The sequence below is a fragment of the Bufo bufo genome, chromosome 3, assembly GCF_905171765.1.
Source record: "Bufo bufo chromosome 3, aBufBuf1.1, whole genome shotgun sequence".
In the NCBI taxonomy this organism is placed as follows: Eukaryota; Metazoa; Chordata; class Amphibia; order Anura; family Bufonidae; genus Bufo; species Bufo bufo.
Window position 1 is genome coordinate 558,746,172 of NC_053391.1, and position 14,931 is coordinate 558,761,102.

At 45.5% G+C, this 14,931-nt stretch overlaps 1 protein-coding gene across 1 annotated transcript in view; it reads right to left on the bottom strand.

Moving 5' to 3' along the window:
• Positions 1-11,152, bottom strand: part of DHH (desert hedgehog signaling molecule) — a 71,301-nt gene extending 60,149 nt beyond the window's left edge. The window contains exon 1 of the mRNA XM_040425534.1: positions 10,491-11,152. Coding sequence (XP_040281468.1) covers positions 10,491-10,790 — 300 coding nt within the window. The 5' untranslated portion in view covers positions 10,791-11,152. The remainder of the gene's footprint in view (positions 1-10,490) is intronic.
• Between the last annotated feature and the right edge of the window lie 3,779 nt (positions 11,153-14,931).

A 14,931-nucleotide genomic window follows, 5' to 3' on the forward strand; every position in this document is an offset into this window, starting at 1 on the left:
AAAGCAATATTTTCTCCAAAACCAAAGATTGGTTTCTACAAGACAGAGGTCATTGCAATCAACATCATGAAGTCCTATCAGGCAGTATGTCTGGTTTATTTAGGTTCATCTTGCTGACAGATAAGGCCAGTGATTGGCTGCAGCAGCCATGTGTTGTTGACATGATGTTAGTACTGAAGCCCTGTAAACAAAGTCGGGGAGTACAGGAATTTCAGCTCTGGAGCAGTGGGAGATTTAACAGACAAGTACTACTTATTCTGCTAGATTATGCCGCCGCTTGCCAGTGACCCAATTTTTTCTAATCTTGGACATCCTCTTTAAGGTGAGAAAAAGCAGCATCGTCCAAGGGCAACGTGCCAGGCAATTCTCCCTTTTTTTTGGCTTCCTCTGCATCCTGCAGTGTTGTGGGGTGGCTGTGGTAATAGTTGGCTCATGAACACATAACGTATTAAAGTATGCAAATTTTAACCACCTAGAGGTGACTATCTCCAGTGCCGTGTGGGAAAATAGAGCAAGACTTCTTGTTCCCTCTTTCAGATCTGCAGAGGGTTCTGGCAGGGTAAACACAGCAGCCAAACAAACAATTCTGCAATAAATGACGAATACACATACAACAATCCGCCAACCTGGCTTACAATACTTGAAAACCTGTCTAAAAAATGATAAAGGTCAGTGGCAAATAATGACTGCCCAGCCCAGGAGTGTTCATGTAACTCACACCACACACTCCAACATCAAGGACGATAATACAAAGAACACCTAGAAGGAGTGAAGATAAAAAGCCTGTTACAATATTGTAATGCTGAAGGGTGTTACATGGATCCTTACTTTACATACAGATGCTTCACCGCCTTTTTTTGTCTGGTGTTACTGTTGTTTTTTGTCTTACAGAGCTGTTCTTCATCTTCTCTCTTACAGGACTGTTGATCGGGTGTTTTGGAAGTGTTCACTATGCCTTCTACACAAAGGTGTGCACCATTTGTGCAATTATCAGACTTTGAACAGGACCAAATAGGGGAACTTCAAGAAGTTGGATGGTTAATCCATGAAGTCTTGGAAAGAGATGGGCAAGAAGCTTCTGTAGTGCATCGGAGGGCACTCAAGGATACCTGTACTGATATTCCGAGAGAGCCCACTGAAGGCATGAACAGCAATTATAGTGTTCAGTGATGAAAGCAGGTTCTACCTTGGTACTAAGGGCGGGTTCACATCAGCGTTATGGATTCCGTTTTTGTTTTCCGTTATAACATGGTTGGGTCCCGTTATGCAAGACGGAAAACAAAGTCCTGTCGACGTTTACTCAGTCAGGAGATGTGGTGTTCCAACAAAATAATGCCTGCCCGCACTACACAATGTGCTCTTCAGGATATCTAGCAAGCTTCCCTGTCCAGCTTAATCATCGCCTGGGACTAGATGGGGCACCGGATCTTCAACAACAACCACCTTGGCTGAACTACAGGTGCAAGTTGAAAAAGCTTGGAATGACATACCACAGGAGGATATCCAGTACCTGTATGACTAATACCATGCCTAAGTGACAGCCGGTATCACAGCAAGGGGAGATGCCCCTCAGTATTATTGTGACCCTGCCTCAACATATACCCCTGCTACAGAACCCAAAATAAAGGGTGCACCACCATGGTTGTGTGATCATTGACCAAGCACCACCAGCAGTTTATACTTTGTCAGTCTGAGCTCAATCACATTATATTTTCCAGGTGTTCTCTTTACGTTTTCGGATAGTGTATTTTACACAGATTCCTTGCAGGTATCAACCATTTTCATTGACTTCAACATTCCTACCAACAGATTTGGGTGGTCTAAAAGGTGTCAATTATTATAACACATACATCACAGATGCACTGGGTGCTAGGTCAAACATATTGGGGGATAATAGTGCTGTCTTTTGCGCCAGAATATTTTGCCTCCACCCATTTTATAATGTGCCATCTCTATGACTAGTGTGTTCTTTGTCTGTTAAATGTGTTGTAAATTGCGAATGATGCAAATGATGTGTTTTGGAGAAAAAACGGACTTCCAGACAGTGTTACGTATCTGTCATGTCACAAATGGGTACAAATTCTGAAGCACGCATTTAGTATATTTGGTGCATCGAGCGCGTGCTCCACAAATTCTGGTGCAAATAAAGTATGATTCTAGATGCACATTAAAGGGGTTGTTCAGACTACGGATATCTTCAGGATAGCTCATTTCGTCAAAAAAAAACTTTTGGAAAGTGATGGGTTAGCCCAACCTTAATCTAATTTGTATAGGCACTTTTACACTTAATGGGGGAGGGGTGTTAGTCCAAAATGTTCTCTGGAGTAAGATGGGAGAAATTTATTAATAGTTAAAGGTGTTTTCCGGGATTTTAATATTGATGACCTATCCTTTCGCCTCCAACATAGCAGGTGGAATTACAAGCCGTCCCATTCACTTCTATGGAACGGCTCATTTGTATTCAAGTAGTCCCCTATCAATGCTCATTTTTAGAATTAGGCTAGTAATATCTAACCACTATTGTACAACCATTCATTCATAAACCTGGCAGAACAGTTGACCTCAACATCAGCACTGTGGACAATATTGTCCACTGTAGGTGCCCATTCACACCGTACACTCACCATTCTACACAAAGCACCTTTTATTTCACCATTCTCTACTTTATTTACCTGGAATATGTGCATTTCTCACAAGGTTAACAACCCCATAAACAGTCACACCTGCTAAATGGTCAAACGTGTGGGATCTTCTTTCCCACTGCTCATGGTGACAATTTTACCCAAGTATTGTAGATTTTAGTCTGAATTATCCTGAATATCCATAGAGAAGGAGGGATTTCATAGTAAATTAAAAAAATAAGCCCCATGTGTATCTACTGCTTGACACTAAGCATACTGCCATGTAGGGTAGAGGCCTCAAAACACAACCAGGCCTTTCTTGTGAAAATCCGCTCCTGTAATCTTGAATAATGCTTCCCTTTACTTTATGTAAATAAGTCCTTTTGGGCAGGGTGGCTCCATCCAATACTCATGGCTTCCCCTGCATCATCGCTCCTGCTCTGAAATCTCAGGGACAGTCAATCAAGCAAATGGGGAGGTGTTGGGGGCGTGACTATGGCGGAGGAAAGATGCACCAAATGGAGTGGCCCCGCCCACTGTGCACCAAAAACCTTATTTGCATAAAATGTATGTAATCACTTCTCAGAATCATAGGACCACATTGTCACAAGAAACATATGGTTACATTTTGGGGCACCTTCCCTACATGTCTACTTTGAAAACTATTTTGGAGGTTACAGTCTCCCTTTAATCACTCGGGGCAGGAGGTCCTAGAGCCCTCATTGCTGTTTTTAGAACTCATACTACTATTTTTATAATTGCTAACATTGTAGCACCTGAAGATTTGTCATATCTATGTAGATTTTACCACACATTACAATGGAGACAAGACTAAGGCTGAGTTCACATCACCGTTCAGTCTTTCCGTTATAGGAGCAGGAGAACGGAAAGGACGGATTCGGCACATAACTGAGCCAAACGGAGCCTACGGACCCCATAGACTATAATGGGGCCCGTTAGGTTTCCGCTCAGAAGATGATTTTGGAGGAGAGACAAAAGTCCTGCGCGCACAACTTTTGTCTCCGCTCCAAAATCATCTTCTGAGCGTCTCAGTTATGTGCCGAATCCGTCCTTTCCGTTCTCTTGCTCCAATAACGGAGCAGGAGAACGGAAAGGCTGAACGCTGATGTGAACTAAGCCTAACCCGGAACAGGTCCCCTCTCCAGGGGTACCACTGCACCCACATCCCACTCACTCCAGGGGTCCCATGGCGCCCACATTCCCCTCTCTCCTGGGGTCCCATTGCACTCACATTCCCCTCTCCCCAGGGGCCCCATTGCACCCACATTCTCCTCTTTCCATGGGTCCCACTGCACCAACATTCCCCTCTCTCCAGGGTCTCATTGCCCCCACATTCCCCTCTCTCCCGGGGTCTCATTGCCCCCACATTCCCCTCTCTCCCGGGGTCTCATTGCCCCCACATTCCCCTCTCTCCCGGGGTCTCATTGCACCCACATTCCCCTCTCTCCCGGGGTCTCATTGCACCCACATTCCCCTCTCACCAGGGGCTCATTGCCCCCACATTCCCCTCTCTCCCGGGGTCTCATTACACCCACATTCCCCTCTCTCCAGGGGCTCCATTGCACCCAGATTCTACTCTCTCCCGGGGTCTCATTGCCCTCACATTCCCCTCTCTCTCAGGGTCTCATTGCCCCCAAATTCCCCTCTTTCCATAGGTCTCAGTGCCCCCACATTCCCCTCTTTCCAGGGGCTCCATTGCACCCACCTTCCCCTCTCTCCCGGGGTCTCATTGCCCCCACATTCCCCTCTCTCCTGGGGTCTCATTGCCCCCACATTCCCCTCTCTCGGGGTCTCATTGGCCCAAATTCCCCTCTTTCCAGGGGTCCCATTTTACTCACATCCCCTCTCCCCAGGGGCCCCATTGCACCCACATTCCCCTCTCCCCAGGGGTCTCATTGCCCCCACATTCCCCTCTCTCTCTGGGGCTCATTGCCCCCAAATTCCCCTCTTTCCATAGGTCTCAGTGCCCTCACATTCCCCTCCCTCTCTCCAGGGGCTCCATTGCACCCACCTTCCCCTCTCTCCCGGGGTCTCATTGCCCCCACATTCCCCTCTCTCTCGGGGTCTCATTGGCACAAATTCCCCTCTTTCCAGGGGTCCCATTTCACTCACATCCCCTCTCCCCAGGGGCCCCATTGCACCCACATTCCCCTCTCCCCAGGGGCCCCATTGCACCCACATTCCCCTCTCTCCAGGGGTCCCATAGCACCTGCATGGGTTGTCTGTGTGGTACATTGGGCACCTTAAAGCACATGTTCACCTTTGAACACATTTTACACTTTACCCACAGATAGCATCTATTGTACATAAAATAGTTGAGTAACTATGTAAATACATTGAAACCACATCTCCGGAACCTGATTTCTAACCTTTCCTGTGGCCTGTGGCTGCGTTCAGAGATCTGTAGCCTGTACACCTCACATCTCCCAGCATTGCTGGCTCTAGTGATATAAAGGCACAAGTCACAGCACAGTAATCTGACTTGCATGGAGCCACGGAACGTGATTTGCGGCCAATAATAGGACATGTTCTATCTTTAAACGGAACAGAAAAACGGAAATACGGAAACGGAATGCATACGGAGTACATTCCGTTTTTTTGCGAAACCATTGAAATGAAAGGTTCCTTATATGGACCGTATACGGAACGCAAAAAACGGCCAGTAAACGGGGGGAAAAAACGGTCGTGTGCAGGAGGCCTTAAAGATAGAACATGTCCTATTATTGCCCGCAAATCACGTTCCGTGGCTCCATTCAAGTCAATGGGTCGGCAAAAAAACGGAACACATACGGAAATGCATCCGTATGTCTTCCGTTTCCGTTCCGTTTTTTGCGGAACCATCTATTGAAAATGTTATGCCCAGCCCAATTATATCTATGTAATTACTGTATACTGTATATGCCATACGGAAAAACAGAACGGAAAAACGGAACAGAAACGAAAACACAACGGAAACAAAAAGCTGAACAACGGATCCGTGATAAACGGACCGCAAAACACTGAAAAAGCCATACGGTCGTGTGCAGGAGGCCTAACTCTGCAGACAGCATACGTTGTCTGCATCTTTTGAAGCCCAATTTAGGGGAATGGGTCTGCATCCGATCCGCAGTGCAGCACAGAGTATTACAGTAGTGCAGCACAGAGCATAGCATTACAGTAGTGCAGCACAGAGCATAGCATTACAGTAGTGCAGAACATAGCATATCATTACAGTAGTGCAGCACAGAGCATAGCATTACAGTAGTGCAGAACATAGCATATCATTACAGTAGTGCAGCACAGAGCATAGCATTACAGTAGTGCAGAACATAGCATATCATTACAGTAGTGCAGCACAGAGCATAGCATTACAGTAGTGCAGAACATAGCATATCATTACAGTAGTGCAGCACAGAGCATAGCATTACAGTAGTGCAGCACAGAGCATAGCCTTACAGTAGTGCAGAACATAGCATATCATTACAGTAGTGCAGCACAGAGCATAGCATTACAGTAGTGCAGCACAGAGCATAGCATTACAGTAGTGCAGAACATAGCATATCATTACAGTAGTGCAGCACATAGCATATCATTACAGTAGTGCAGCACAGAGCATAGCATTACAGTAGTGCAGCACAGAGCATAGCCTTACAGTAGTGCAGCACAGAGCATAGCCTTACAGTAGTGCAGCACAAAGCATAGCATTACAGTAGTGCAGCACAAAGCATAGCATTACAGTAGTGCAGCACTCAGCATAGCATTACAGTAGTGCAGCACTCAGCATAGCATTACAGCAGTGCAGCACAGATCATAGCATTACAGGAGTGCAGAGTATAGCAGAACGGAGCATAGCATTACAGTAGTGCAGCACAGAGCATAGTATTACAGCAGTGCAGCATTCAGCATAGTATTAAAGCAGTGCAGCACACAGCATAGCATTACAGTAGTGCAGCACAGAGCATAGCATTCCAGTAGTGCAGCACAGAGCATAGCATTCCAGTAGTGCAGCACAGAGCATAGCATTCCGGTAGTGCAGCACAGAGCACAGTAGTGCAGCACAGAGCATAGTTGTGCAGCACAGAGCATAGGATTGTGGTAGTGCAGCACAGATCATAGTAGTGCAGCACAGAGCATAGCATTCCAGTAGTGCAGCACAGAGCATAGCATTCCGGTAGTGCAGCACAGAGCATAGTAGTGCAGCACAGAGCATAGCATGGCAGTAGTGCAGCACAGAGCATAGCATTGCAGTAGTGCAGCACAGAGCATAGTAGTGCAGCACAGAGCACAGTAGTGCAGCACAGAGCATAGTAGTGCAGCACAGAGCATAGTAGTGCAGCACAGAGCATAGTAGTGCAGCACAGAGCATAGCATGGCAGTAGTGCAGCACAGAGCATAGTAGTGCAGCACAGAGCATAGTAGTGCAGCACAGAGCATAGCATTGCAGTAGTGCAGCACAGAGCATAGTAGTGCAGCACAGAGCATAGTAGTGCAGCACAGAGCATAGCATGGCAGTAGTGCAGCACAGAGCATAGTAGTGCAGCACAGAGCATAGCATTGCAGTAGTGCAGCACAGAGCATAGCATGGCAGTAGTGCAGCACATAGCATAGCATTGCAGTAGTGCAGCACAGAGCATAGCATGGCAGTAGTGCAGCACATAGCATAGCATTGCAGTAGTGCAGCACAGAGCATAGCATTCCAGTAGTGCAGCACAGAGCATAGCATTCCAGTAGTGCAGCACAGAGCATAGCATTCCAGTAGTGCAGCACAGAGCATAGCATTCCGGTAGTGCAGCACAGAGCACAGTAGTGCAGCACAGAGCATAGTTGTGCAGCACAGAGCATAGGATTGTGGTAGTGCAGCACAGATCATAGTAGTGCAGCACAGAGCATAGCATTCCAGTAGTGCAGCACAGAGCATAGCATTCCGGTAGTGCAGCACAGAGCATAGTAGTGCAGCACAGAGCATAGCATGGCAGTAGTGCAGCACAGAGCATAGCATTGCAGTAGTGCAGCACAGAGCATAGTAGTGCAGCACAGAGCACAGTAGTGCAGCACAGAGCATAGTAGTGCAGCACAGAGCATAGTAGTGCAGCACAGAGCATAGTAGTGCAGCACAGAGCATAGCATGGCAGTAGTGCAGCACAGAGCATAGTAGTGCAGCACAGAGCATAGTAGTGCAGCACAGAGCATAGCATTGCAGTAGTGCAGCACAGAGCATAGTAGTGCAGCACAGAGCATAGTAGTGCAGCACAGAGCATAGCATGGCAGTAGTGCAGCACAGAGCATAGTAGTGCAGCACAGAGCATAGCATTGCAGTAGTGCAGCACAGAGCATAGCATGGCAGTAGTGCAGCACATAGCATAGCATTGCAGTAGTGCAGCACAGAGCATAGCATGGCAGTAGTGCAGCACATAGCATAGCATTGCAGTAGTGCAGCACAGAGCATAGCATGGCAGTAGTGCAGCACATAGCATAGCATTGCAGTAGTGCAGCACAGAGCATAGCATGGCAGTAGTGCAGCACATAGCATAGCATTGCAGTAGTGCAGCACAGAGCATAGCATGGCAGTAGTGCAGCACAGGGCATAGTAGTGCAGCACAGGGCATAGCATGGCAGTAGTGCAGCACAGAGTCTGTTGACAAGCTCTTGGCTGGTTTCAGTAGCAGAATTGTGACTGGGACCCTGGACCACCAGACCGGCTGTCACTCAGTACATGATAAATAAAGGATTGGATGCACAAAGTTACTTTGAATGTAGATTGTATCTAGACATAAACTGAAATGATGTATAAAGCTGAGCCTTTGCATCTTAGTTATGTCTCCCTAAAAACCAGTATAAAATATCGCTGTTATCACATATGCGGAGACCTCGTGTGTGACGGTATATACTGGGACAGAACGGTGGCCCATTTCTGAGAACCAGAAAATGATGTTAGATGACATTTTATAATCAGTGACTGCTCGACAGGCTTTGTGTCACATTCCAATATCTGTAATATAAGAAATCATCAGGGGACGGGGTCACACCCAATGTCCACCTGGAGAATGGTAAATCCGTATTTCCACAAAACAAAGAAGTAGTTTGTAATCTAGAGCCCTATAATGGTGGAGATTTATCGAGGCGGGTGTTCCCTACGCCAGTCTTCATCTCCCTACGCTGGGGTAAGGGACACACATCGACTAGTCCTAAATCCTACCATTTTTTACCAGTGTTTGGGTATTTCTATGAGATTACCTGCTAAGGTACAACTAGGCTGTTATAGAGAATGAGCTTGCGGCACCTATTTGTTTTCAAGGAGGGCTACGAGACTCCTTCTATGGCCTTCATCCGAAAATGAGACTGACGAGCTTAAAGGGCTGAAAAAGACAGTTGTCCAAATATCTATTTCCATGGGAGTCCTTACAGGAGGAATGGTGGTGGCCACCAACTCTTTTGGCTTCCGATTGTCAAAATATTTGTCCAGATTAACTGATCCTAAAAATGGTGTCCCCTCTGACTACTTTCACATCTGCGGCAGGGTGATCCGGCTGCCTGTTCCGCCAGAGACTGCCGGGAATCGGCGGGACACAAACTGCAGCGTGCCTTTTGTCTGGCCGATTTTTGACATTTTTGCTGGATTACAACCGGATCTCCGCCGGACCCAATTACAACTAATGGGGCCGGAGGCCACTCTGGTTGTATCCGGCAGTGCTGGCTCCAGAGGACTCGAGCAGGCTGTTCTCTGCCGGAATTGGTGCCGCACATATGAAAGAAGCCTTAGACAAGGTGTCTACCGGCACCAGGTTTATCACAGGGGCTCAGGCTGGATGGTAAATGTGGTGCAGGGACAGAGGCTTTTCTCTGACTCTGTACCTACTGTTGGTTGGCTTACTTTGAGACCAGAATTGTGGTGGAAAATGGCCAATCTTAAAGGGGTTGTCTCATCACAGACAATGGGGGCATATCACTAGGATATGCCCCCTTTGTCTTATAGGTGCCAGTCCCACCACTGGGACCCGTACCTACAAGGAGAACGGAGCGGAGAAATTTGAGGAAGGTGCACGGTGCATGCGCAGCCGCCCTACATTCATTTCTACGGAGCCGCCGAAAATAGCAGAGCGCTGGCTCGGTTATTTCCGTCGGCCCCATAGAAATAAATAGGAGCGGTGGCCGCGCATGCGCGGTGCGCTTCCCATTCACTTCAATGGGAGATGCGGGGAGCTGCGCCTGGTGGTGGAAGGACCCCGGGAAACCACAACTCTCCCCGGCTCCGTTCTCCTTGTAGGTGCGGGTCCCAGAGATGGGACCCGCACCTATAAGACAATGGGGGGCATATCCTAGCGATATGCCCCCATTGTCCATGATGAGACAACCCCTTTAAGCCTCATACCATTTCCCTCAAAGCCTGGCACATTGGAAGAAAGTGTAGAAAGCTTAGATCGCCAATTTGCGCCACTTTTTAGACACATTTTTGGTGCCTCACGTTCACGCATTAGTAAATCTGGGCCAATGAGTGAAGTATAGACATGTAGACGGAACATCAAAGCCATGCAGGTCCTTCACCTCTACATATCTGCTGCCACACAATATTATCACCTACCCCTAACCCACCTCCAAACTACCATTTCCAAGATGTACACTCTGCTCTCAGAACTCCATAGAATGGAGCATGCTGGGAGTTGTAGTTTTTAATTGGTGTATTATACCAATGGTAGCTCCCTGTCCTTGAAGGTTCAGTTTAGGTCCATAGAGCCACGCATTGTATTACCACTAATAATAGTGTAATAATCCCACAGAACAATATACAGAGTGGCAACAATCAGTAAGCTACAGAAGAGAGCAGGGCAGAGGTGGGCACACTAGCAGGTGAGGGCAGGGCTGGGTACACACCTCAGTCATGACTCGGTCCGCACTGGTGTTCTCCTCATCCTTGAAGATGATGTCCGGGTTGTAGTTCAGAACCAGCTCCCGGAACCGCTCCGAATCGCGCCGGATTTTGCCCTCCGTTTTGCCGCTGGCGCCTAGCATCTTCTCCGGCACGTTGGGCACGAACTGTTTGTAGCGGAGGGGCACGAGCTTCCGCCGGTACGGGCGCCGGCCCACTGGACCCCGGCCAGGACCACAGCACCTCACCGGGACCAGGAGGAGCCAGAAGCAGGCAACCAGGACCAAAACCCGGGCTGATGGCATGTCCTCTTCTACCACTGCATGGCGGGCATCTCAGATAGGGCACAGCTCTCCGGGACCGGGGACCTCCAGAAAACTAGTCTGTCATGTGCCAGGTGAAGGTGACTGTAAAGTGCCCACATCAGGCAGTGACCTCACCATGGGAGCCTGGCAGTGCCAGGTAAGTGAGGTTAGGGCAGGTGTGCAGCCCCTGGCTTCCTCATGGCAGGGTCCCTCATTCCAGTCCCATGGCTTGGCTAACCAGGTAATGTCCTGCAAAGAATATAATGCCAGTGTCAGTGAGGTCACCAAATCTTGCCCTGTCCAGGGGCACCTGTCACAGTCAGCACGGGCACCACAGGGCCAGTCCTCAGCACAGCACAGTCCGCAGCCACCTCTATGCCATCTCCCAGGACCGGCTATCTGCCTCTCCCCGGCCATCGTCAGCCTGATATAGGGAGAAGGACAGCGCAGTCCTGGCTGCCCCCACCCCTGGGCACGCCCCCGGCCTCCTCATGTGGCAGACTGCAGTGCTCCTCAGAGCCAGTCACTTACAGCCCTGCACCTGCCACTGGGGCCCCACTATACCTGCTGAAATCCTTCTCTGTTATCAAGGGGTTAACAGTCTATGTCTAGGGAAGGGATGACCACAGTAATACAGCTCTCCTAGACCTGAATGGCAGGTGACAACTAATATGGCGGTCATTAAAGGGTTTTCTCCAGAATCAACATGGGATAGGGCATACTTAAATCCAACACGTCCTATCATTGGTTTCCCTGGAGCCAGCATTGGGAGCCCCTTATCACTATGTTCATCGCCAGCTTTTCACACAGGTGACCCCCGTGGGGGTCATTTACAAAGACGCCTGGTGTAAGACTGGGGTTTTTTTTTTTGCCAACATTTACACCTGTTAGTATATTTGTCAGGGCAGATGTCCCGGCCCCCATCACGCTCCCGCCACTCCCAAATGGCAAGAATGGCGTAAAAACACCTCTGTGACAAAATATTGTCGCACGCATTTAAAAACGTCACACAAGGGGGTCTTGCAACTTTTTTTGACGCCAAACACTGGCGTAAAATAACCCCCAGGGAGATATACTAAGACTGGGGTTACTTTAGTGTCCGTGGGCGCAGAATGCACCAAATTAATAAGAGGCACAGGCCTGCAAATGTGCGGCATATTCAGGCGGCCGTGTGCCCGATTTTCAAACATGAACTGACATAGGTCTGAGCTATTATTTACGCCAGTTTCCCTCTAAGCCCTGCCCACTTTTTTTGCCACTTTTTAAAAGAAGGGCCGAAGATCAGCCAATGGACTGAACACTTGTGGGCGGTCATTGGCTCTTGTAAGCCGCAGCGTTCAGCTGACAAAAGAGCAAATGCTCGTCTGTCGGGCGATCAGAGCAGAAAAAGTGCTCGCTGGTCAGCAATATGCTGACTGAATTTGGCCTGTCTAAAAGATCCTTCAGGACCCTGCCATTTTTCACCTTAAGGACCAGGCCATTTTTTGCAAATCTGACATGTGTCACTTTATATGGTAATAACTTTAAAACGCTTTTACTTATCCAGGCCATTCTGAGATTGTTTTCTCATCACTTATTGTACTTCATGACAGTGGTAAAATTGAGTAAAAAATAAATAAATAAATTCCAATTTAACAAAAAATTTGGGAAAATTATCAAATTTCCAAATTTCAATTTCTCTACTTTTATAATAGATAGTAATACCTCAAAAAATAGTTATTACTTTACATTCCCCATATGTCAATTCATGTTTGGATCATTTTGTGAATGCCATTTTATTTTTTGGGGATGTTACAAGGCTTTTTCAGGACCAGTTCAGGTCTGAAGTCACTTTGTGAGGCTTACATAATAGAAACCACCCAAAAATGACCACATTTTACAAACTACACCCCTCAAGGTATTCAAAACTGATTTTACAAACTTTGCTAACCCTTTAGGTGTTCCACAAGAATTAATGGAAAAATTTCAAAATTTCACTTTTTGGCAGATTTTCCATTTGAATCCATTTTTTCCAGTTACAAAGCAAGGATTAACAGCCAATCAAAACTCAATATTTATGGCCCTGATTCTGTAGTTTACAGAAACACCCCATATGTGGTTGTAAACTGCTGTATGGGCACACAGCATTGCGCAGAAGGAAAGGAACGCCATATGTTTTTTTGAAAAGCAGATTTCACTGGGATAATTTTAAGCTGCCATGTCCCATTTGACGACCCCCTGATGCACCCCTAGAGTAGAAACTCCAAAAAAATTACCCCATTTTGGAAACTACGGGATAAGGTGGCAGTTATGTTGCTACTATTTTAGGGTACATATGATTTTTGGTTGCTCTACATTACACTTTATGTGAGGCAAGGTAACAAGAAATAGCTGTTTTGGCACCGTTTTTATTTTTTGTTATTTACAACATTCATCTGACAGGTTAGATCATGTGGTATTTTTATAGAGCAGGTTGTCACGGACGCGACAATACCAAATATGACTACTTCTTTTGGTTGTTTGTTTCAGTTTTACATAACAAAGCATTTTTGAAAAAAATATATTTTTTTAGTGTCTCCACATTCTGAAAGCCATTTTTTTGGGTGACTGTCTTGTGTAGGGGCTCATTTTTTTGGGGGATGAGATGACGGTTTGATTGGTACTATTATAGGGTGCATATAACTTTTTGATCGCTTGCTATTACACTTTTTGTGATGTAAGGTGACAAAAAATTGCTTTTTTTACACCGTTTTTATTTTAATCTTTTTACGGTATTCACCTGAGGTGTTAGGTATTGTAATATTTTTATATAGCAGGTTATTACGGATGCGGAGATACCTAATATGTCTACTTTTTTTTATCTATGTAAGTTTTACAAAAGGATTTCATTTTTGAAACAAAAAAATCATGTTTTAGTGTCTCCATAGTCTAAGAACCATAGATTTTTTTGTTTTTGGGCGATTATCTTAGGTAGCGTATGATTTTTGTGGGATGAGATGACGGTTTGATTGGCACTATTTTAGGGTGCGTATGACTTTTTGATCGCTTGCTATTACACTTTTTGTGATGTAAGGTGACAAAAAAAATCCTTTTTTTTTTACACAGTTTTTATTTAATCTTTTTTACGGTGTTCATCTGAGGGGTTAGGTCATGTGGTATTTTTATAGAACCAGTCCTTACGGACGTGGCAATACCTAATATGTATACTTTTATTTATTTATTTAAGTTTTACACAATAATATCATTTTTGAAGCAAAAAAAAATCATGTTTTAGTGTCTCCATATTCTGAGAGCCATAGTTTTTTCAATTTTTGTACGATTATCTTAGGTAGGGTATGATTTTTGCGGGATGAGATGATGATTTGATTGGCACTATTTTGGGGTGCGTATGACTTTTTTATCGCTTGCTATTACACTTTTTGTGATGTAAGGTGACAAATAATGGCTTTTTTTTACACCGTTTTAATTTTTTTACGGTATTCACCTGAAGGAGTTAGGTCATGTGATATTTTTATAGAACAGGTTATTATGGACGGGCCAATACCTAATATGTCTACTCTTCTTTTATTTATTAAAGTTTTACAGAATTATTTCATTTAAAAAAAATAAATCATGTTTTAGTGTCTCCATAGTCTGAGAGCCATATTTTTTTCAGTTTTTGGGCGATTATCTTAGGTAGGGTATGATTTTTGCTGGATGAGATGATGGTTTGATTGGCACTATTTTGGGGTGCGTATGACTTTTTGATCACTTGCTATTACACTTTTTGTGATGTAAGGTGACAAAAAATTGCTTTTTTTTTGCACAGTTTTTATTTTAAAAAAATTACGGTGTTCATCTGAGGGGTTAGGTCATGTGGTATTTTTATAGAGCCGGTCATTACGGACATGGCAATACCTAATATGTATACTTTTTTTATTTAAGTTTTACACAATAATATCATTTTTGAAGCAAAAAAATCATGTTTTAGTGTCTCCATATTCTGAGAGCCATAATTTTTTACACTTTTTGTGATGTAAGGTGACCAAAAATAGCTTTTTTTACACATTTTTTAATTTTTTTTAAGGTATTCACCTGAAGGAGTTAGGTTATGTGATATTTTTATAGAGCCGGTCGTTACGGATGCGGCAATACCTAATATGTCTACTTTTTTTATTTATGT